Raw genomic sequence first — 25,830 nt, 5'->3', positions numbered from 1 at the left:
CTTCCTTGTGCATCCCCCACCATCACCCCCTTCTCTGTCCCTGCATCCTCTGTGTGTGTGTGGATGAGCCAGGCTGACTGGTCCGGATGAGGCTGGCAGACAGCTCTGTAATGAAATGCTGGCTGCGTCACCACAGTGCAACACTTACAGAGCAGCTGTCCCCGCCTCCCTAGGCCCTTTACTGCTGGCAGCCCCACCAAGCCCAGTCGAGTCCAGCCACCCGGCCCCTGCGCTCAATGAAGCTGTCTGGCAACCAAACAGATTGAGTGGGCATGTGAGGAGGCATGTACACACACACTCAGAACAATGTCCTTTATAGGCGCCAGTCCCTTTGTTTCCATGTTGCAGACAGCTGTTCCATTTGCTCCCTTGAACAAATGAGGAGATGCTGTGCCCTGCATGCTGTACATACAGAACATGCCTTTACTGGGTAATGATGTAATAGTTCAGTGGCTTATAAAACGCTGTGAAAATAGATTTTATGGTGTCAGATCTTAGATAACACAAAGTGATCACATGATGTGGGAATGTCATTGGTTGTGACGCACCAGGATACAAATCCAGTTGTCTTTATTAGCTTCCTCCCACTCAGGTAGTGTACCCAAGGCTGATGATTTGTCTGTGGCTGTCTATCTCTATTATCAGTCCAGAGTCCTCTGGGCTTACAGAGAAAATCACACAATCATATTTAACCTTAAGCCCAATAAAACAGACCAAAAATACTATTTTAGGACTATAGTTAGTACAGTGCCTTGCAACAGTATTCATCCCCCTTGGCGTTTTTCCTATTTTGCTGCATTACAACCTGCAATTGAAATTATTTTTTTATTTGGATTTCATGTAATTGACATACACAAAATAGTCCAAATTGGTGAAGTGAAATCTAAAACCCCCTTTGCTATGAAGCCCATAAGTTCTGGTGCAACCAATTACATTCAGAAGTCACATAATTAGTTAAATAAATTCCACCTGTATGCAATCCAAGTGTCACATGATCTCAGTATATATACACCTGTTCCAAAAAGCCCCAGAGTCTGCAACACCACTAAGCAAAGGACACCACCAAGCAAGCGGCACCATGAAGACCAAGGAGCTCTCCAAGACCAAGCTCAGGGACAAAGTTGTGGAGTACAGATCAGGGTTGGGTTATAAAAAAATATCCAAAACTTAAAACATCCCACGGAGCACCATAAAATTCATTATTAAACATTTTAAAGAATATGGCACCACAACAATTCCTGCCAAGAGAGGGCCGCCCACCAAAACTAATGGACCAGGCAAGGAGGGCATTAATCAGAGAGGCAACAGAGACCAAAGATAACCCTGAAGGAGCTGCAAAGCTCCACAGCGGAGATTGGAGTATCTGTCTATAGGACCACTTTAAGCTGCACACTCCACAGAGCTGGGCTTTACAGAAGAGTGGCCAGAAAAAAGTCATTGCTTAAAGAAAAAAATAAGCAAACACGTTTGGTGTTCGCCAAAAGGCATGTGGGAGACTCCCCAAACATATGGAAGAAGGTACTCTGGTCAGATTAGACAAAAATGTTGCTTTTTGGCTATCAAGAAAAACGTCTGGGGCAAACCTAACATCTCTCATCACCCCGAGAACACCATCCCCACAGTGAAACATGGTGGTGGCAGCATCATGCTGTGGGGATGTTTTTCATCAGCAGGGACTGTGAAACTGGTCAGAATTGAAGGAATGATGGATGGTGCTAAATACAGGGAAATTCATGAGGGAAACCTGTTTCAGTCTTCCAGAGATTTGAGACTGGGAAAGAGGTTCACCTTCCAGCAGGACAATGACCCTAATTATACTGCTAAAGCAACACTTGAGTGGTTTAAGGGGAAACATTTAAATGTCTTGGAATGGCCTAGTCAAAGCCCAGACCTCAATTCAATTGAGAATCTGTGGTATGACTTAAAGATTTTTGTACACCAGCGGAACCCATCCAACTTGAAGGAGCTGGAGCAGTTTTGCCTTGAAGAATGGGCAAAAATCCCAGTGGCTAGATGTGCCAAGCTTATAGAGACATACCCCAAGAGACTTGCAGCTGTAATTGCTGCAAAAGGTGGCTCTACAAAGTATTGACTTTGGGGGGGGTGAATAGTTATGCACGCTCAAGTGTTCCGATTTTTTGTCTTATTTCTTGTTTGTTTCAAATAAAAAAATATTTAGTATCTTCAAAGTGGTAGGCATGTTGTGTAAATGAAATGATACAACCCCCCCCCCCCAACATTTTTATTTTTTATTTTAATTCCAGGTTGTAAGGCAACAAAATAAGAAAAATGCCAAGGGGGTGAATTCTTTCGCAAACCACTGTAGGCCTGCATGGTTTAGTATAATCTCATAGCATCAATAGAATATGAAATTACTTAAACTCTAAGGCCATATACAAGGTGCCGGAAAGCTGATTGGTGTTTTCAGTATGGTTGATGCCATTAGCTATACTTGTGGGGAAACATGAAAGGCTGGTATGCATCCATGTCTGCTGGAACCGATGACTCTGGGCTGGAACTCACAACACCATTTTACCAGCTGAGCGATGGCCCAGTGGCATCCTCCTCCACACCACAGCTGGTGGTTTCATTATAGTTAGTCAGCAGCAGCTAGCCAGCCAATAGGGAAATGAACCAGGGAGGAAACATCAGATCAGAGATAGGCTTAATCTTTTCCTGGAGACGATGGAGTAGAGGGAGAACCTGGTTTATACTCCTCCACACACAGCAAGATGAATAGCTGCTGTTCGAGCACAGAACTAGCTGTTAACAAATCATTACCCTCAGTCAGCCTGGTGGCAACAAGGAACTACGCCACGCCAGATGAACTATCAAAAGTTCCGTTGACTCCCTAATTATTCTTCAGCAGGGAGCACGCAGTCTCTCTTTTTTCAAATTAAGACAGCAGATCGCACTTGTAAAGACAGCAGTTGTAAAGTTTGGCGCATTCATGCTTTACTGAGAGAAGAAAAGAAGACCTTGCACCATCTTACTGCACTGTAGCCTCAGTTTTCCTATAGATCTGAAACACACAACTGTAGCAGAAGCAAGTGTACTGACAATCAGCTTCCACAGCATCCAAGAAATTGCAATATTTATTGATTACGTTTTTACATTTTTGGGGATATTTTTTTTAGGGGATAGATCAGCTTTAATATTGCAGATTGATTTTGGCTTCCATCAATGTTATTGTCTGCATAATTTCCAAACCCCCATATATATTTTTTGTAAATACATATATACAGTTGAAGTCGGAAGTTTACATACACTTAGGTTGGAGTCATTGAAACTCGTTTTTCAACCACTCCACAAATTTCTTGTTAACAAACTATAGTTTTGGCAAGTCGGTAAGGACATCTACTTTGTGCATGACACAAGTAATTTTTCCAACAATTGTTTACAGACAGATTATTTCACTTATAATTCACTGTATCACAATTCCAGTGGGTCAGAAGTTTACATACACTAAGTTGACTGTGCCTTTAACTTCATCGGAGTAGGGGGCAGTATTTTGACGTCCGGATGAAAAGCGTGCCCGTAGTAAACTGCCTGCTACTCAGGCCCAGAAGGTAAGATATGCGTATTATTAGTAGATTTGGATAGAAAACACTCTGAAGTTTCTAAAACTGTTTGAATGATGTCTGTGAGTATAACAGAACTCATATGGCAGGCAAAAACCTGAGAAAATATCCAACCGTAGTGATTGCCTATCCAGTATACAGTGTCTGTGGGGTCATTTTGCACTTCCTAAGGCTTCCACTGTCAACAGTCTTTAGAACGTTGTTTCATGCTTCTACTGTGAATGGGGAGAGAATAAGAGCCATTGTAATCAGATGACTGAGAAAATGACATGAGCTCAGACAGGCGTGCGCCCGTGAGAGTTAGGTGTGTTCCTTTTCATTTCTGAAGACAATGGAATTGTCCGGTTGGAATATTATCGAAGATTTATGATAAAAACATCCTAAAGATTGATGCTATACATTGTTTAACATGTTTCTACGAACTGTAATATAACTTTTTTCACTTTGCGTCTGAACTTACTGTGCGAACACAGTGCATTTGGAATGCTGGACTGAACGCGCGAACAAAAAGGAGGTATTTCGACATAAATATGGACTTTATCGAAACAAAACAAACATTTATTGTGGAACTGGGATTCCTGGGAGTGCATTCCGATGAAGATCATCAAAGGTAAGTGAATATTTATAATGTTATTTGTGACTTCTGTTGACTCCAAAACGGCGGGTATCTGTGTGGCTTGTTTTGATGTCTGAGCGCTGTACTCAGATTATTGCAAAGTGTGCTTTCGCCGTAAAACCTTTTTGAAATCTGACACAGCAGTTGCATTAAGGAGAAGTGTATCTATAATTCATTGAATAACAGTTGTATATTTTATCAATGTTTATGATGAGTATTTCTGTAAATTGATGTGCTCATTCACCGGAAGTTTTGGGAGGCAAAACATTTCTGAACATTACGCACCAATGTAAAATGTTTTTTTTTTATATAAATATGAACTTTATCGAGCAAAACATACATGTATTGTGTAACATGAAGTCCTATGAGTGCCATCTGATGAAGATCATCAAAGGTTAATGATTCATTTTAGCTGTATTTCTGGTTTTTGTGACGCCTCTCCTTGCTTGGAAAATGGCTGTGTGGTTTTTCTTGTCTAGGCGCTGTCCTAACATAAACTAATGTTATGCTTTCACGTAAAGCCTTTTTGAAATCGGACACTGTGGTTGGATTAACGAGAAGTGTGTCTTTAAAATGGGATATAATAGTTGTGTGTTTGAGAAATTTGAATTATTTGAAATTTGTTGTTTTGAATTTGGCGCCCTGCTATTTCACTGGCTGTTGGCGAGTGTGTCCCGCAGGTGAGACGCTAGCGTCCGACATACCCCAGAGAGGTTAAACAGCTTGAAAAATTCCAGAAAATGATGTCATGGCTTTAGAGGCTTCTGATAGGCTAATTGACATAATTTGAGTCAATTGGAGGTGTACCTGTGGATGTATTTCAAGGCCTACCTTCAAACTCAGTGCCTCTGCTTGACATCATGGGAAAATCAAAAGAAATCAGCCAAGAACTCAGAAAAAGAATTGTAGACCTCCACAAGTCTGGTTCATCCTTGGGAGCAATTTCCAAACGCCTGAAGGTACCACGTTCATCTGTACAAACAATAGTACACAAGTATAAACACCATGGGACCATGCAGCCGACATACCGCTCAGGAAGGAGACGCCTTCTGTCTCCTAGAGATGAATGTACTTTGGTGCGGAAAGAGCAAATCAATCCCAGAACAACAGCAAAGGACCTTGTGAAGATGCTGGAGGAAACAGGTACAAAAGTATCTATATCCACAGTAAAAACGAGTCCTATAACCTGAAAGGTGCTCAGCAAGGAAGAAGCCACTGCTCCAAAACCTCCATAAAAAAGCCAGACTACAGTTTGCAACTGCGCATGGGGACAAAGATCGTACTTTTTGGAGAAATGTCCTCTGGTCTGATGAAACAAAAATAGAACTGTTTGGCCATAATGACCATCGTTAGGTTTGGAGGAAAAAGGGGGAAACTTGGAAGCCGACGAACACCATCCCAACCGTGAAGCACGGTGGTGGCAGCAACATGTTGTGGGGGTGCTTTTCTGCAGGAGGGACTGGTGCACTTCACAAAATAGATGGCATCACGAGGGAGGAAAATGATGTGGATATATTGAAGCAACATCTCAAGACGTCAGTCATGAAGTTAAAGCTTGGTCGCAAATGGGTCTTCCAAATGGACAATGACCCCAAGCATACTTCCAAAGTTGTGGAAAAAATGGCATAAGGACAACAATGTCAAGGTATTGAAGTGGCCATCACAAAGCCCTGACCTCAACCCTATAGAAAATGTGTGGGCAGAACTGAAAAAGTGTGTGCGAGAAAGGAGGCTTACAAACCTGACTCAGTTACACCAGCTCTGTCAGGAGGAATGGGCCAAAATACACCCAACTTATTGTGGGAAGCTTGTGGAAGGCTACCCAAAATGTTTGACCCAAGTTAAACAATTTAAAAGCAATGCTACCAAATACTAATTGAGTGTATGTAATCTTCTGACCCACTGGGAATGTGATGAAAGAAATAAAAGCTGAAATAAATAATTCTCTCTACTATTATTCTGACATTTCACATTCTTAAAATAAAGTGGTGATCCTAACTGACCTAAAACAGGGAATTTTTACTAGGATTAAATGTCAGGAATGATGAAAACTGAGTTTAAATGTATTTGGTTAAGGTGTATGTAAACTTCCGACTTCAACTGTTTATATATTTAAAAAGAAATACATATATATATATATATATATATATATATATATATATATATATATATATATATATACACTGCTCAAAAAAATAAAGGGAACACTTAAACAACACAATGTAACTCCAAGTCAATCACACTTCTGTGAAATCAAACTGTCCACTTAGGAAGCAACACTGATTGACAATAAATGTCACATTCTGTTGTGCAAATGGAATAGACAACAGGTGGAAATTATAGGCAATTAGCAAGACACCCCCAATAAAGGAGTGGTTCTGCAGGTGGGGACCACAGACTACTTCTCAGTTCCTATGCTTCTTGGCTGATGTTTTGGTCACTTTTGAATGCTGGCGGTGCTTTCACTCTAGTGGTAGCATGAGACGGAGTCTACAACCCACACAAGTGGCTCAGGTAGTGCAGCTCATCCAGGATGGCACATCAATGCGAGCTGTGGCAAGAAGGTTTGCTGTGTCTGTCAGCGTAGTGTCCAGAGCATGGAGGCGCTACCAGGAGACAGGCCAGTACATCAGGAGACGTGGAGGAGGCCGTAGGAGGGCAACAACCCAGCAGCAGGACCGCTACCTCCGCCTTTGTGCAAGGAGGAGCAGGAGAAGCACTGCCAGAGCCCTGCAAAATGACCTCCAGCAGGCCACAAATGTGCATGTGTCTGCTCAAACGGTCAGAAAAAGACTCTGTGAGGGGGGTATGAGGGCCCGACATCCACAGGTGGGGGTTGTGCTTACAGCCCAACACCATGCAGGATGTTTGGCATTTGCCAGAGAACACCAAGATTGCCAAATTCGCCACTGGCGCCCTGTGCTCTTCACAGATGAAAGCAGGTTCACACTGAGCACGTGACAGAGTCTGGAGACGCCGTGGAGAACGTTCTGCTGCCTGCAACATCCTCCAGCATGACTGGTTTGGCGGTGGGTCAGTCATGGTGTGGGGTGGCATTTCTTTGGGGGGCCGCACAGCCCTCCATGTGCTCGCCAGAGGTAGCCTGACTGCCATTAGGTACCGAGATGAGATCCTCAGACCCCTTGTGAGACCATATGCTGGTGCGGTTGGCCCTGGGTTCCTCTTAATGCAAGACAATGCTAGACCTCATGTGGCTGGAGTGTGTCAGCAGTTCCTGCAAGAGGAAGGCATTGATGCTATGGACTGGCCCGCCCGTTCCCCAGACCTGAATCCAATTGAGCACATCTGGGACATCATGTCTCGCTCCATCCACCAATGCCACGTTGCACCACAGACTGTCCAGGAGTTGGTGGATGCTTTAGTCCAGGTCTGGGAGGAGATCCCTCAGGAGACCATCCGCCACCTCATCAGGAGCATGCCCAGGTGTTGTAGGGAGGTCATACAGGCACGTGGAGGCCACACACACTACTGAGCCTCATTTTGACTTGTTTTAAGGACATTACATCAAAGTTGGATCAGCCTGTAGTGTGGTTTTCCACTTTAATTTTGAGTGTGACTCCAAATCCAGACCTCCATGGGTTGATAAATTGGATTTCCATTGATTATTTTTGTGTGATTTTGTTGTCAGCACATTCAACTATGTAAAGAAAAAAGTATTTAATAAGATTATTTCTTTCATTCAGATCTAGGATGTGTTGTTTAAGTATTCCCTTTATTTTTTTGAGCAGTATATATATATATATATATATATGTGTATATGTAAATATGTATATGTAAATATATATATATATATATATATATATATATATATATATATATATATATATATTTTTTTTTTTTTCTTCTTTTTCTCCCCCTAACCCTACCACTTATTGTATAACTTTGGTATTGAGGCCTCTATTGGACACTAAATGACCAACAAGACAAACAAAGGTGTAAAATAGACGCCAGACAGGTAGGAGATATAACATATAATGCAGTAAAGACTCACACTTATTTTGGTAGCATCCTTTGACATCTCATCCTGGGGTACAACCTGTAGGAAAATAATTCAAAGACTGAGAAACAGACAGACTTTTGCAACATTTTCTCCATTGCGTAAAAATGCCTTACATCAATGATTCCACTTCCAGGTAATTTGATCAGATTAGAACATAGATAATGGGCCTAATAATGCCTACTTTACAGGTAATTGCATCAAAAAGGTACAGCTGGACTCAAAATTACATAAACCCAGTGTTCCTCTGTGCATAGTCTGTATACGGTATGCGGAGAATCACCACTCTATTCAGAGCAATTGATCTAGAGGTGAAACCTGTGTTTCCCCCCAAGGTACTCATCTCCACATTCTTAGTATAACTCACATTTATAATATGAATTTGAAACCAAAAAAGTATGCAATACATTTCAACCTGAGAGGAACCAATATATTATCCTGTAGACATGGTTCATCCAGGAAAAGAGTGTAGGCCTGACTACATTACAACACAGACTGTACAGTATTCTAGGCCAGTAGCACCACCTGGCCCACGCTCCAGCAAGGGAGGCATGGTGTAACACAGCCAGTCCTCCAGGGACACGTCATGAATAATGAATCTGAGTGAGGTGAGAGGAAGTTTCTTTACATTTCTCCCTTTTCCAATTAAAAAGTGTCGAAAGACAGCAGGAGGCCTGGAAAACTTTACGTCCTTATGGAAAACCTGCTCTGCTTTTCCCAACTCAGGTAGTCCTCCTGATGAAATATTTCCTCAGCCTTCTCTTCTGTTCTTGTGCCTCCGGGGCACCTGGGGAACCTGCTGCTATTTCTGCCTACTGCAGTGATTCATGTGTGGTTTGTTACCTGCTGCTCACCTCACTCAGTTTAGCTCTGTGTGCTTTATTAGTTGGTCCTGATTCTGACCAGTATAGCTGTGGACGATGGCAAACTCTAAAGATTGGGACTGAGTAAAGGGGTTTGTGTGCATGTCCTACACTCCTTACTGCTATTTGCTATTTACATTGTCATTTGCAATGAGGGAGAATAGGAAGACTGTTCCACAACTATCCATGCTCTGCCGCATCCCTGCGATCACTGATCACAGAACACCTCCTCGGCAACATTCTCTAAGCAGTGACAGAGAGCGAGCAGTCTCTTAATGTGTTGAAAATCCCAAAGTGTTTGCATTGTCAACTTACACACAGCTCCGACACACACTTACCCCACCAGACATGCCACCAGGGGTCATTTCACAGTCCCCAAATCCAGAACAAAATCAAGAAAGCGTACAGTATTATATAGAGACATTATTGCATGGAACTCCATTCCATCTCATTTTGCTCAGAAAAACAGCAAATCTGGTTTCAAAAAACAGAAAAAGCAACACCTCACGTTACAACGCCTCTCCTCTATTTGACCTAGATAGTTTGTGTGTATGTATTGATATGTAGGCTACGTGTGCCTTTAAAAAAAAGTTGATGTATTTCTGTCCTTGAACTGTTCTTGTCTATTAATGTTCTATATTATGTCTTGTTTCATGTTTTGTGTGGACCCCATGAAGAGTAGCTGCTGCTTTTGCAACAGCTAATGGGGATCCTAATAAAACACCAAATACCAGTCTAGCTACCTGATTGGTGGTCCAGGGCTGTTTCTCTGTCCAGTCTCTGTGGTTTCTGATGTACCACCACTGGATCTCCAGGGAGTAGGAGGGGCCTGCCCCCCGGAAAGAGCACGCCATCTCCACGTCCTGACCACTCTGTGCTGTGATGTCATGGGGGACCTCTGTGAACACAGCTGTATAGAGAAAAAGCAGTTGGCTATGAAAAAGATAACCCAGTCCTCTCTGAAGACAATATCATTGCTGTTTTGCTCTTTGATTTACAGTGATAATACACTGTGATTGTAATAGTCTCAAATAGAATGTTGAGTTAACCCTCGTAATAGTGTGCATAAAGAAATCTCCGTGCTATAGGCCTTCTGCAAATTCAACACTCTTTTAGGAACACAATCCAAAAAGAATTGTGTTTCTAAGCAGCTATGAGGAATTTAATCATAAATCCTCATTTACTATATAAAACATTTCCATTTTGATGAATCTCATTGTGCTCACCTGGCTTGCTATTTAGTTAGCGTAATTATTCAATGTTTGTAATAAAAAGTGTTGTTATTAATATTACCACTCTGCATGTAAACTAAAGAAGGCATTACTGCCAAAACAGCTCCCTTGTTGCTGTTAAAGAAGCAACACTATTGTTTTTGTTTTTCAGTTAAGATATAGCTTTGAACTACAACAGACAGCTTTGGTATATTTTCAAAAGTAGTTCTGATAAGCAATGTCATAACTGATTAGTTCAGCCTTGCTGAAGGGCTGGCAAACTAAAGAGGACTTGGGTGTATCTCTCTCCAGCATAAAACCACACTCAATCTGTGATGGAGTGCTTACTAAACCAACGCTCAGATAGTTGTGAATGTGTTCACAAACACACAGTGTAAATATGCAGTGCAATAATAATACAGTTTACATAGCCTGTCATAATAATATAATGTAATAATTCCTCCTGCAAGCAGCAATGAACGGGGTTCACAGGATAACAGAAAGAACACAAGATCAGTTGGATAACAAAGCAAGCACTCTATCATGTATGAACTATCTTAATTTATATGCAATCAGTGAAAGCTTTATAATGTTTATCTCTCAATACCACAAGCATGAAGTGAAGTTTAGTCTAGTGCTCTAGGTAGGTCTGAATGCAGCAGGTAATCATTCTAAAAGTCATCACTTAATGTATTGAGTTTATAAACTGAACAAAAATATAAATGCAACATGTAAAGTGTTGGTCCCATGTTCCATGAGCTGAAATAAAAGATCCCAGAAATGTTCCAAATGCACAAAAATATAAAATGTTGTGCACAAATTTGGTTACATCCTTGTTAGTAAGCATTTGTCCATTGCCAAGATAATCCATCCACCTAACAGGTGTGGCATATCAAGAAGCTGATTAAACAGCGTGATCATTACATCTCGACACCTTGTGCCGAGGACAATAAAACGGCACTCTAAAATGTGCATTTTTGTCAAACAACACAATGCCACAGATGTCTCAAGTTTTGAGGGAGTGTGCAATTGACATGCTTACTGTAGGAATGTCCACCAGAGCTGTTGCCAGAGAATTTAATGTTCATTTCTCTACCAATGTCGTTTTAGAGAATTTGGCACTATATCCAACCGGCCTCACAACCGCAGACCATGTGTATGGTGTCGTGTCGGCGAGTGGTTTGCTGATGTCAACATTGTGAACAGAGTGTACCATGGTGGGATTATGGTGTGGGCAGCCATTAGCTACGGACAACGAACACAATTGCTTTTTATCAATGGCAATTTGAATGCACAAAAATACTATGATGAGATCCTAAGGCCCATTCTTTTAAGGTATCTGTGACCAACAGATGCATATCTGTATTTCCAGTCATGTGGAATCCATAGATTAGGGTCTAATGATTTTATTTCATTTGACTGATTTCCTCATATGAACTGTAACTCAGTGAAATCTTTGAAATTGTTGCATGTTGCGTTTATATTTTTGTTCAGTATATATCAATTCTGGGTTCAATTTGACTAATGGATTAGCGCTATTTTCATGATATTTCACATTGTTCGTCTGCAAAATGTATATCTAACATTTATTTGCATGAGACAAAGTCCACTTGATCAACAGTTATTGCTCTAGTATTCTATGGTGCCACTGGTGCCAATATATTGCCACCAACTGGTCTGGTGCAGCCATCGAAGTTTGCAGTGACTTTATATCCACACAGCTTCTGAGCACATATACATAAGGTTAATTTACCTAATTTCATGGCCCCATGTCCATCGGTTCAGTTCTTATAGCCCTGGCATGATCTGGTGCCATCTAGTGGTGTAGGGTGGCCAACTTTTAATGCAGCAACTAATCATTCTAATTAATTGAGTCTATATACCAAATCTGGATTTAATCTGATTTATGGTTCAGGAGAAAAATTACTTTTAAGCATTTTTAGCATTATCGTATGTGCTAATCTATAGGTGCAGTGCGGCCATATTTGAATGCAGCAACAATATTTTCTCAAAAACATAAGACCGATGTAAACCAAAATCTGGAATGAATCTGACGAATGGTTCATGAGGAGAAGATGATTGCAAATGAATTTGAACATTAGCATTACATATGCAAAGAAAGAGTTGTTAACAGTTTCCTTGTTTCTTGAGATAGATAAATGTAGTGTTATAGCAATAACAAGTTTCAAGTTGTTAGGCCACTGTGGAGTGGATTTACAGTGGTTTAACTTCTTATGGCTTGGGGGCAGTATTTCGACGTCTGGATGAGAAGCATGCCCAAAGTAAACTGCCTGTTACTCAGGCCCAGAAGCTAGGATATGCATATAGATTAGGATATGTGTCAGTCGTTGCTAGGAGTGGTGGTAGGAGTCAGGCGCAGAGAGCAGAGGTAAGGAACTGTGTGTTTATTCAATAAAAACACAACACGATAGACGCCAACACAACGGGCGTGAAAAATGCAAAGTGCCCAAACAACAGGTGCACAGCATGCATGAAAATAGAACAGTAGTAGATCGCCAGCACATCCAAATACAAAACACAACCTGACGCTAAATAATCCCGCACAACACTGGGCGGGCTAACCAGGCTTAAATAACCAAAATCAAAAGACAAATGAGGAACAGGTGCAACCAATAAGACAAACCAAACGAAAAGGAAAAAAGGATCAGCGGCGGCTAGTAGGTCGGTGACGACGACCGCCGAGCGCCGCCCGAGCAGGCAGGGGAGCCACCTTCGGTGGGATTCGTGACAGTACCCCCCTCCTGACGCGCGGCTCCCGCAGCGCGCCGCCACCGACCTCGAGGGCGACCCGGAGGACGAGGCGCAGGGCGATCCCCATGAAGGCGGTGGAACTCCCTCAGTAGTGGAGGGTCCAAAATGTCCCTCCTGGGTACCCAGCACCTCTCCTCCGCGCCGTACCCCTCCCAGTCGACGAGGTACTGTAGGCCCCGCCCCCGAAGTCTGGAGTCCAGAATGGCGCGTATTTTATACGCCGGGGACCCCCCAATGTCCAGCGGGGGGGGAGGAACCTCCGGCACCTCACCTTCCTGCATGGGACCAGCCACCACCGGCCTGAGGAGAGACACATGAAACGAGGGGTTAATACGGTAGTAAGATGGAAGTTGTAACCGGTAACACACCTCGTTTATCCTCCTCAGGACTTTAAACGGCCCTACACACTGCGGGCCCAGCTTCCGGCAGGGCAAGCGGAGGGGCAGGTTTCTAGCCGAGAGCCAGACTCGATCCCCTGGTGCAAACACAGGGGTCTCACTGCGGTGCTGGTCAGCGCTCTTCTTCTGCCGTCCACTCGCCTTTGTAAGTGCGTCTTTGACGGCTCTCCAGGTGTCCTTCGAGCGCTGCACCCAATCCTCCACCGCAGGAGCCTCGGACTGGCTCTGGTGCCATGGAGCCAGGACCGGCTGGTAGCCCAACACGCACAGGAACGGTGACATGTTGGTTGATGAGTGCCGTAGAGAATTCTGGGCTATTTCTGCCCATGGCACGTATCTCGCCCATTCTCTGGGCCGGTCCTGGCAATACGTCCTTAGAAACCTACCCACCTCTTGGTTCACCCTCTCCACCTGCCCATTACTCTCGGGGTGGAAACCCGAGGTCAGGCTGACCGAGACCCCCAAACGTTCCATGAACGCCCTCCAAACTCTGGACGTGAACTGGGGACCCCGATCAGAAACGATGTCCTCGGGCACCCCATAGTGCCGGAAGACATGGGTAAACAGGGCCTCCGCAGTCTGCAGAGCCATAGGGAGACCGGGCAACGGGATGAAACGACAGGACTTCGAGAACCGATCCACAACGACCAGGATAGTGGTGTTCCCCTGTGATACGGGAAGGTCAGTGAGGAAGTCCACTGATAAGTGTGACCACGGCCGCTGTGGAACGGGAAGGGGGTGTAATTTCCCTCTAGGCAGGTGTCGAGGAGCCTTGCTCTGAGCGCACACCGAGCAGGAGGAAACATAAAACCGCACGTCCTTACCCAAGGTGGGCCACCAGTACTTCCCCCTCAGGTTCCGCACTGTCCTCTCGATCCCAGGGTGACCCGAAGAGGGGAGATTATGGGCCCATCGAATCAATCGATCACGGAGACCAAGCGGTACGTACTGAACACCTGAACACACTGCGATGGTGCAGGTTCCGACCTTAACGCCCGCTCGATCTCCGCGTCCAACTCCCATACCACCGGAGCTACCAAACACGACGCCCAAAGAATGGGAGCCGGATCGATGGCCCTCTCCTCGGTGTCATATAGGCGGGACAGTGCGTCGGCCTTCGTGTTCAGTGAACCTGGCCGATAAGAGATGGTGAACCGGAAACGGGTAAAGAACATGGCCCACCTGGCCTGACGCGGATTCAGTCTCCTAGCTGCCCGGATGTACTCGAGGTTACGGTGGTCAGTCCAGATGAGGAAAGGGTGCTTTGCCCCCTCAAGCCAATGTCTCCACACCTTCAGAGCCTTGACCACAGCTAACAACTCCCTGTCCCCCACATCATAGTTCTGCTCCGCCGGCCCTAGCTTCCTAGAGAAGAAAGCGCACGGGCGGAGTTTGGGTGGCGTGCCCGAGCGCTGTGATAGCACGGCCCCCACCCCAGTCTCGGACGCGTCCACCTCCACTATGAATGCCAAAGAGGGATCCGGATGAGCCAGCACTGGAGCGACGGTAAACAGCTCCTTCAGGCGACTGAACGCTCTGTTCGCCTCTGCTGACCAGCGCAAGCGCGCCGGACCCCCTTCAGCAGTGAGGTAATGGGAGCAGCAACTTGACCAAAGCCCCGGATAAACCTCCGGTAGTAATTGGCAAACCCTAAAAACCGCTGCACCTCCTTTACCGTGGTCGGAGTCGGCCAATTACGCACGGCTTTAACGCGGTCATCCTCCATCACCACCCCCGAGGTGGAAATGCGATACCCCAGGAAGGAAACGGCTCGTTTGAAAAACTCACATTTCTCAGCCTTGACGTACAGGTCATTCTCCAGCAGTCGCTCAAGCACCTTGCGCACCAGGGAGACATGCGCGGCGCGGGTGGCGGAATAAATCAAGATGTCGTCAATATACACCACCACCCCCTGTCCGTGCAGGTCCCTGAGAATCTCGTCAACAAAGGATTGAAAGACGGCTGGAGCATTCTTTAACCCGTACGGCATGACGAGGTACTCATAGTGGCCCGATGTGGTACTAAATGCGGTTTTCCACTCGTCTCCTCCCCGGATACGCACCAGATTGTACGCGTTCCAGAGGTCCAGTTTCGTGAAAAAACGTGCGCCGTGAAATGATTCCACCGCCGTAGCGATGAGAGGTAGTGGGTAACTGAACCCTACTGTGATGGAATTTAGACCTCGATAATCAATGCACGGACGCAACCCTCCATCATTTTTCTTCACAAAAAAGAAACTTGAGGAGACGGGTGACATGGAGGGCCGAATATACCCCTGTCTCAGAGATTCCGTGACATATGTCTCCATAGCCAACGTCTCCTCCTGTGACAATGGGTACACGTGACTCCTGGGAAGTGCAGCGTTTACCTGGAGATTTATCACGCAATCCCCTCGTCGATGAGGTGGTAATCGGGTCGCCCTCTTTTTACAGAAGGCGATAGCCAAATCGGCATATTCTGAGGGAATGCGCACAGTGGAAACCTGGTCTGGACTCTCCACCGTCGTCGCACCGATGGAAACTCCCTTACACCTGCCTGAGCACTCCTCTGACCACCCTCTGAGAGCCCCCTGTCTCCACGAAATATTGGGATTGTGATTGGCCAGCCAGGGAATCCCCAGCACCACCGGAAACGCAGGAGAATCAATGAGGAAGAGAGTAATCCGTTCCCCATGATCCCCCTGCGTTACCATGTCCAGTGGCACCGTGGCCTCCCTGACCAGTCCTGACCCTAATGGTCTGCTATCTAAGGAGTGCACGGGGAAAGGTTGGTCCAATGACACCAGGGGAATCCCTAGCCTTAATGCGAGCCCACGATCCATAAAGTTTCCAGCTGCGCCTGAATCGACTAGCGCCTTATGCTGGAAAGAGGGAGAAAACAAGGGGAAAGTTACTAAAACGAACATGTGACCAACAGGGAGCTCTGGGTGAGGTTGGTGCTTACTCACCTGAGATGGACGAGGAGTGCTCCGCCTGCCATCCCGATTCCCAGAGGAGCTCCCCAGCACCTGTCGGTAGTGTGTCCTCTCCGACCACACTGGATACAAGGGGAGCCTCCTCCTCCCGTTCCCCTGGACGCGGCCCCCCCTAGCTCCATAGGAATGGGAGCTGGAGGACCTGGAGGTGGAACCAACAGGGCCCCGTCTGGACGCCCACGCGCAGCCAGCAGATTGTCAAGACGAATGGACATGTCGATTAGTTCGTCTAGCGACAGGGTAGTGTCCCGACAGGCTAGCTCACGGCGGACGTCCTCCCGGAGGCTACACCGATAGTGGTCCATCAGGGCCCTGTCGTTCCACCCCGCTCCAGCAGCCAAGGTCCGGAACTCCAGAGCAAAGTCCTGTGCGCTCCTCGTCTCCTGATGCAGGTGGAACAGCCGTTCACCCGCCGCACGGCCTTCTGCTGGGTGGTCGAACACGGCCCGGAACCGGCGGGTGAACTCAGGGTAGTGATCCCTTGCCGAGTCTGGGCCGTACCACACTGCGTTGGCCCACTCCAGGGCACGTCCCGTTAAGCAGGAGACGAGGACGCTTACGCTCTCCTCTCCGGAGGGAGCTGGATGAACGGTAGCCAGGTACAAATCCAACTGTAGCAGGAACCCCTGGCACCCCGCCGCCGCTCCATCGTACTCCCTGGGGAGAGCCAGGCGTAGGGCTCAGGGTCCGGACGTCGGTGGAGGGGTAGATGGTGGAGGAGGAGTTGGTGCTGGGGATGCGGTAGGGAGGCCACTCCTCTCCCATCGGTCCATCCTCTCCATCATCTGCTCCATCGCTGAGCCGATTCGGTGGAGGATGGTGGTATGGTGAAGGACCCGTTCCTCCATCGATGGGAGAGGAGGGGAGGCTGCTCCTGCTGACTCCATAGCTGGTGCGGGATTCTGTCAGTCGTTGCTAGGAGTGGTGGTAGGAGTCAGGCGCAGAGAGCAGAGGTAAGGAACTGTGTGTTTATTCAATAAAAACACAACACGATAGACGCCAACACAACGGGCGTGAAAAATGCAAAGTGCCCAAACAACAGGTGCACAGCATGCATGAAAATAGAACAGTAGTAGATCGCCAGCACATCCAAATACAAAACACAACCTGACGCTAAATAATCCCGCACAACACTGGGCGGGCTAACCAGGCTTAAATAACCAAAATCAAAAGACAAATGAGGAACAGGTGCAACCAATAAGACAAACCAAACGAAAAGGAAAAAAGGATCAGCGGCGGCTAGTAGGTCGGTGACGACGACCGCCGAGCGCCGCCCGAGCAGGCAGGGGAGCCACCTTCGGTGGGATTCGTGACAATATGCATGTAGATTTGGATAGAAAACACTCTAAAGTTTCCAAAACTGTTAAAATAATGTCTGAGTATAACAGAACTGATATGGCAGGCGAAAACCTGAGGAAAATCCATCCAGGAAGTGGGATTTTTTTTATGTGGGTATTTTCAATTGAATGCCTATAGAGTATCTAATGGGTTAGGACCCAGATTGCAGTTCCTATGGCTTCCACTAGATGTCAACAGTCTTTAGACATTGTTTCAGGCTTGTTTACTGAAAAATTAAGAAGAATGAGGCCTTTATCTCAGTGGACTGTAGAATCATACAGTGCTGGTTTTGCGCGTGACCGAGTGCGCGCCCTTCGTTGTTTTTCCTTTCTATTGTATACACTATTGTCCAGTTTAAATATTAGCGATAATTTTGACAATTGACAACCTGAGGATTAATTCTGAACATTGTTTAACATGTTTCGACAAACTTTACCGGTACTATTAGGATGTATTCGTCTGCATGTTTTGACCGCCTTTGAGCCAGTGGATTACTGAACAAAACGCGCTAACAAAATGGAGTTTTTGGGATATAAAGAGGGACTTTATCGAACAAAACAAACATTTATTGTGTAGCTGGGACTCTTGTGACTGCAACCATATGAAGATCTTCAAAGGTAAGTGATTAATTTTATCGCTATTTCTGACTTTTATAATTCCTTTACTTGATTGTAAAATGTTTGTATGCTTTTGTAAGCGGGGCGCTGTCCTCAGATAATCGCATGCTATGCTTTCGCCGTAAAGCCTTTTTGAAATCTGACAAAGCGTCTGGATTAACAAGAAGTTAATCTTTAAACCGATGTATAACACTTGTATTTTTTATGAATGTTTATTATGACTATTTCTGTATTTTGAATTTGGCGCTCTGCAATTTCACCGGATGTTGTCGAGGTGGGTCGCTAGCGGAACGCCTTCGCCAGAAAAGTTAAATGGTCACATAAAATCTGATTTACCAATCCCTTAGCTTTTCTCAAACTAAGTTAAGACATGTACCATGGGTCATTTGGTTTTATGGGTCATGAGAAGAAGATTCTTTACCATATTTTAGCATATTAGCATATGTGCTAATATGCATCTACTGGTGTACAGTGTGGCAATCTTTGAATGCATCAACGTTATTTTCTCAAACTTTTTAGGGACTATTGTGACGAGTGCAAAGACCACATTTGTAGTGAATCTGACTTTTAGTCTATGAGAAGAATATTTTGTATGATATTTTAAGTGTAGTCAAAAAACATACACTACCGTTCAAAAGTTTGGGGTCACTTAGAAATGTCCTTGTTTTTGAAAGTTTGAGAAACAGACCAAGTCCTCAACTGGCAGCTTCATTAAATAGTACCCGCAAAACACCAGTCTCAACGTCAACAGTGAAGAGGCGACGCCGGGATGCTGGCCTTCTAGGCAGAGTTCCTCTGTCCAGTGTCTGTGTTCTTTTGCCCATCTTAATCTTTTCTTTTTATTTTCCAGTCTGAGATATGGCTTTTTCTTTGCAACTCTCCCTAGAAGGCCAGCATCCCGGAGTCACCACTTCATTGTTGACGTTGAGACTGGTGTTTTGCGGGTACTATTTAATGAAGCTGCCAGTTGAGGACTTGTGAGGCGTTTGTTTCTCAAACTAGACACTCTAATGTACTTGTCCTCTTGCTCAGTTGTGCACCGGGGCCTCCCACTCCTCTTTCTATTCTGGTTAGTGCCAGTTTGCGCTGTTCTGTGAAGGGAGTAGTACACAGCGTTGTACGGGATCTTCAGTTTCTTGGCAATTTCTCACACGGAATAACCTTCATTTCTCAGAACAAGAATAGACTGATGAGTTTCAGAAGAAAGTTCTTTGTTTCTGGCCATTTTGAGCCTGTAATCGAACCCACAAATGCTGATGCTCCAGATACTCAACTAGTCTAAAGAAGGCCAGTTGTATTGCTTCTTTAATCAAGACAACAGTTTTCAGCTCTGCTAACATTGCAAACGGGCTTTCTGATGATCAATTTGCCTTTTAAAATGATAAACTTGGATTAGCTGACACAACGTGCCATTGGAACACAGGAGTACTGGTTGCTGATAATGGGCCTCTGTATGCCTATGTAGATATTCCATAAAAAAATCTGCCGTTTCCAGCTACAATAGTCATTTACAACATTAACAATGTCTTTACTGTATTTCTGATCAATTTGATGTTATTTTAATGGACCAAAAATGTGCTTTTCTTTAAAAAACAAGGACATTTCTAAGTGACCCTAAACTTTTGAACGGTAATGTACATAGTCAAAAAAGTGAATTGTTAATAGTTTCCTTATTTTTAAGATATGCCAAACTTTACATGGTTCATCATGGTAATGTATTTGATGACCCCCAAACGTTTTAAGTTCATAGGCCATTGTGGAGTGGATGTACAAAAGATGTAAATAAGACACGTTAAAATCAGATTTCCTGATTCGTCAATAACTCAGCCATCTCTTAAAACTAGAATGCTTAGATACATTTTTGGACTTAATGAATTATATATACCCATTGATTCTTATAACTTGTGAATGCCACATGAGCTTAGTTCAACTGTCGTACCCCATCAGAACCCAAAATATGTTTGTTTTACTACAATGTTTGTAAAATAATTAAATATAAACAAACACTGTATAGCCTCAACAGATGGTTAAAACTATAATCATGGAGGGTCATCATCCCTAGCTCTGTCTATGAATTTGAGAGTAGTTACATTTCCCCAGGCCCATCCCACAGCTTTTGTTTTACCAAAATAATGGTGGGGTGACCCTTTGTTATTGTTTCAATTAAGAATTCTAGCTTAAACCAATCCCTTAGCGTTTCTCAAACTAAGTTAACAGATTTATTTGGACATAGGTTTCATTAGAATACGTTTATCAAAGGTTTTCAAAAATGTCCTAGAAGGAGGGAAATCCTGACAGACCTTATGGGCAAATTTGTTCATCATGCACACAAAGTTTCAAGTCTTTAGGTCAAACAGGGCGACGTATATGTGAGACTGCTTATAACAGTGCCCTTTATAGGTGTCACGTCCTGACCAGCAGATGGAGCTGGTGTAGTAGTTTGGGGGTCAGGACGTGGCAGTCTTGTGTGTGTCTTGTGACTCCTGATCAGGAACAGCTGGGAATCGTTGTTCCTGATTGGGAGTCATATATGTAGGAGTTGTTTGTTACTGGGGTTTGTGGGTGATTGTTCTGTGTTTCGCCTTGTGCCTTACCAGACTGTTTTTTGTTGATCGTTCGTGGTTTGTTATTTTTGTACGTTCATTTTGAAAGTAAATAAACAGCAAGATGAGCATACACATACCTGCTGCGTTTTGGTCCTCCTTCACCGACGACAACTGTGACAATAGGTCAATTGGTGCCATTCTTTTTGACCAAGTTACTCACGGCCTCTCGGTCTTACTCACGGCCTCTAGGCCTCATGGCTTTTCTGTGTGCCAAATTAGAAAACAAGTTACGAGTCTATGCTTGAGTCATTTCACCATGTTAAGAAAAAAAGTGAATAAGAATTCAGACAATAACAGTGTGTTCACAGTTTCGCTGTGAACCCCTAAATATATGCCATTCAGCACACACTTTTATCCAAAGCGACTTACAGTCGTGTGTGCATACATTTTACACATTCGTGGCCCCGGGGATGTAAGCCTGCATTAAATGTTTACTCTCGCCCACGTGGATATCAGCTAACTTACTGTATGTCAAAAGAGCGTAGCACATTCTGAAGAAAGAACATCCTCTGTTTCCCACTGTAATTCACATGGAAGTGGAGCTAGATATGGGCCTCCTTCCAGACAGCTGCCTGGGTGGGAGGAGAGCGGGGAAGCTGCCTGGGCAGAGCTGGCTCCTCTCCATGTATAACACAGGCTAAAATCCCCCACATGGGTAAACTAGCTTCAGCAAAATGAAGACATCCGTTTTTCTGATCGCAGCACATCTGCCTATTAACTGGGCCCAAATCCTCTTAAACACTCTCTTAAACACATTTTTAATTTGCAGCTAATCCCCTTCATGGTGACGGAGGCTCAGAGGAAGCAACCACACAACCCCACTGGTGTACTGCTGCTCACACCGTTTGAAATCTGTCTAACACTGGTACAAGTGTCTTTCTTCGGCAGACAACGGAGTCAGCATGGCAAACCATTGTGTTCTAGGAGTAGCCTCCAAAAAGTCACAAAAAACTCAGGTGGGTAGCACAATATCAAACTCTAGCAACGCCTCAAAAAGTACACTTTCCACAGGGAAGTGCTGGAACATAATTGGTGCTTCCTAGAAAACACTACCCTCAAAAATCATATCAACCTTGAGTATTCGTGAGAGATAGAACTGAGATAATGAGAGACAGAACTGCAGTCAATGTGAGACAGAGAGCTGGAGCTGGCCATGGTGCTGAAAGTCCAGTGCTCCTGCTAGCTTATTGTTAGCTCCCAGGTGGTAGGCCTATTCAATCTCCACTAGGATACCGGAGGACATTGCATAGAGGCAATAAACAAATTCCCTTTCTTCTTCAAATTTCTATCTAACTTTCTTTGTAATCCACCACTCCCAAGTCTTAGTTTAATAGCCTCTCTAAATATCTGGACTAAATGTGCACACCGAGAACACAATGTCTCCCACTCCGGAAAGCTACAAGCCCTCAGTCATATCTCACTTGTAAATTGATCAAACCCCTTTGTATTTTTCATTTGCCAGACACGAAACACACTTTGCATTGATTCAGCATTACATGGTGGGAAGTGGAGAAGCAGCAGCCTAAGGGCTCTATTCAATCAGATTCGCTTTAGCCAACATCTGCATAGCGGTTGTGTTGGCGGTGGAACTGTGTTAGAGTCCACAAGCGGCTACTGGTATTATACCTAAAGCGGACATTGCCATTAAGAGAAATCCCATGCATTAAGAGTCGCATTAAGAGAAATCTCATGTAGCCTTGCTTACAAGTTCGAACACTGGAATGTGAGATGTAATCTACACTTCAATTAGGCTGATAGAAATCCTCATTATTTAGTTTGATGATTTTCAATTTGAGCATCATTATTTCTATATAGCCTACACTTTGTCATTGTGAACTTGTAACAGGAGTGGGACGGGTGTGGCTTTGTGACAATGATCAAGAGCAGCTGTTCACCAATTTGACAGCTCCAACACAGTTACACCTCAAACACCGCAAAAACATGAAGCTATGTGGGTGTCGGCTATGGGCGGTTAACGCTGGATCTGGTTCAATCTAGGCCAAAAGCTTTCTTGTATTCAAAGCAGTGATGTAAACTGTCATTAAATGGATAGGCTCTCTGTAGTGGTTGTTGATCACGTTTCTGTATGAATCGGGATGACACATTTGTATGACATGATGCCAAATATGGGTTTTGAGGGAAAATATGTGAATAATTGAACGGCAGTAGTCTGGCACGTATCACTATGAGGACTGAAACAGTTAAGATGCTGTTGTCAGGGAATCATTCAGAGGTTATCTCCTTCTTCATTCTCCCTTCTCCCCATGTTCCTCTGGTTCTTGGATACCCCTGGCTGAGAGAACACAATCCCACGTTCGATTGGTTGACTGGCAAGGTAACTAGTTGGAGCACTGAATGTCATGCTAACTGCCTTAAGACGGCCTGTTCCCATTCTGTTCCCAGTCAGGTCATTTGTCCCTGGTTCCTGAAGATTTGTCCCTGGTTCCTGAAACATATCACGAATTGGGTGAAGTGTTCAGTAAGCTCTGTCACTTCCTCCCCACCGACCTTATGATTGTTCCATTAACCTGTTCCCTGGAGTTGCCTATCCCAAGAGACGGTTACACAGTATCTCTCGACCTGAACGGGTAGCTTTGGAGACCTACATAAAGGAGTCTCTAGCTGCTGGTCTCATTCGTCCCTCATCATCACCCCTGGGGGCAGGATTCTTTTTTGTGAGTAAGAAGGATGGCTCTCTTCAACCTTGTATTGATTATCGGGGGTTGAATGATATTACGGTCAAGAACAAGTATCCCCTGCCATTGATGAGCTCAGCTTTCGACTCCTTACAGGGTGCTACGGTGTTCACTAAGCTAGATCTACGCAATGCGTATCATCTGGTCCGGATCAGAGAGGGGGACGAGTGGTTGACTGGTTTCAATACACCGATGGGTCATTTCGAGTATCTGGTGATGCCGTTTGGACTGACCAATGCTCCAGCGGTGTTCCAGAGTATGGTTAATGACGTCTTGAGAGATATGATCGGTCTGTTTGTGTTCGTTTACCTGGATGACATTTTGATCTTCTCTAAGGAGCCTTCCAGCCACATCCAGCATGTCAAGCAGGTTCTGCAGCGATTGATGGAGAACCGCCTGTTTGTGAAGGCCGAGAAGTGTAACTTTCACGCCCACACTACATCCTTCCTCGGGTACATCATCTCCCGGGGAGAGATTAAGATGGACCAAGAGAAGGTTAGGGCAGTTCTGGATTGGGCCCAGCCCGGTACGAGATTGCAGCTCCAGAGGTTTCTGGGGTTTGCGAATTTCTATCGTAGATTTATCCGTGACTACAGCCGTGTGGCCGCTCCATTAACTGCCCTGACTTCTAGCACCAGGATCTTCAGTTGGAATCCTGAGGCAGACCGAGCATTTCTGGATTTGAAGAGTCGATTCACCAACGCCCCGATTCTCTCTCAACCTGACGCTGCCCGGCAGTTTGTCGTGGAAGTGGACGCGTTTGATGTGGGGGTTGGCACCATCCTGTCCCAGCGAAGCTCCACTGACGGTAAACTCCATCCCTGCGCCTTCTACTCTCGTCGTCTTTCGTCTGCGGAGAGGAATTACGATGTGGGTAACCGGGAGCTTCTCGCAGTGAAACTGGCCTTGGAGGAGTGGCGCCACTGGTTGGAGGGAGCAGAGCAACCGTTTATTGTCTGGACTGACCACAAGAATCTTGCTTACGTGCAATCGGCTAGACGTCTCAACTCGCGTCAGGCCAGGTGGGCTTTGTTTTATGGACGCTTTAATTTTTCCCTGACGTTCCGACCTGGGTCTAAGAACGGCAAGGAGGACGCCGTGTCCCGGATGTTCTCCAAGACTTAGGAGAGTGGGGCCAAGACCGAGACGATTCTTCCCCAGAACTTTGTTGTGGGAGCAGTTACGTGGAGGATTGAGGAGGAGGTTCTAGCGGCCCTTCGGACGCAGCCCGGTCCCGGTAACGGTCCACCCGGTCGGTTGTTTGTGCCTGAGTCTGTCCGTTCTGCTGTCCTCCAATGGTCCCACGCCAGCAAGATGGCTTGTCACCCGGGGGTGGCTCGGACGATGGCGTTACTACGCAGACAATTTTGGTGGCCTGCCATGGGAGAAGATACCCGGAGGTTTGTTGCTGCATGCCCAGTATGTGCACAGAATAAAAGTGCCAATCGGGCCAGCTCTGGACTTCTTCACCCCCTACCTATTCCCCGGCGACCATGGTCGCATCTGGCCCTGGACTTTGTCACTGGATTGCCCTCTTCTGATGGGAACACGGTCATTCTGACTATTGTGGACAGATTCAGCAAGTTCGCCCACTTTGTGCCCATCTCCAAGCTTCCCTCTGCCTCTGAGACATCCAAGATCCTGGTTAGGGAGGTTTTCAGGATCCACGGGTTGCCCAGTGACATAGTTTCCGACCGTGGTCCTCAGTATTACCTCTGCTGTCTGGAAATCCTTCTGTTTGGCCATTGGAGCTACTGTCAGTCTCACATCTGGATTTCACCCCCAATCTAATGGTCAGGCGGAGAGAGCCAACCAGAAGATGGAATCCACGCTGCGCTGCCTTGTCTCCTCCAACCCCACCTCTTGGGCCTCTCAGTTGCCATGGGTCGAGTATGCCCACAATACTCTCCCTACATCTGCTACAGGGATGTCTCCCTTCCAGTGCCTGTACGGTTACCAACCTCCCTTGTTTCCTTCTCAGGAGAAGGATCTCTCGGTACCCTCTGTCCAGGACCACATTCGTCGTTGCCACTGGACCTGGCATCGGGCCAGAAAGGCTCTCCTTAGAGTTTCTGACCGGTATCAGCTCCAGGCGAATCGTCGCCGGATTCCAGCCCCCGCTTATGCCATCGGAGATAAG

General features: G+C 45.4%; 1 protein-coding gene across 1 annotated transcript in view; it reads right to left on the bottom strand.

The window, feature by feature from the left end:
- Nucleotides 1-25,830, bottom strand: part of LOC106572359 (V-set and transmembrane domain-containing protein 2-like protein) — a 48,562-nt gene that overhangs the window by 1,939 nt on the left and 20,793 nt on the right. The window contains exons 2-3 of the mRNA XM_014146421.2: nucleotides 9,822-9,988; nucleotides 8,210-8,254 (exon numbers count right to left, since the gene is read on the bottom strand). Of these exons, the coding sequence (XP_014001896.1) occupies nucleotides 8,210-8,254; nucleotides 9,822-9,988 (212 nt within the window). The remainder of the gene's footprint in view (nucleotides 1-8,209; nucleotides 8,255-9,821; nucleotides 9,989-25,830) is intronic.

This window comes from Salmo salar, chromosome ssa15 (assembly GCF_905237065.1).
Source record: "Salmo salar chromosome ssa15, Ssal_v3.1, whole genome shotgun sequence".
In the NCBI taxonomy this organism is placed as follows: Eukaryota; Metazoa; Chordata; class Actinopteri; order Salmoniformes; family Salmonidae; genus Salmo; species Salmo salar.
Note: the sequence above shows the minus strand (reverse complement) of the source record. Positions and strands in the feature narration are given on the sequence as shown.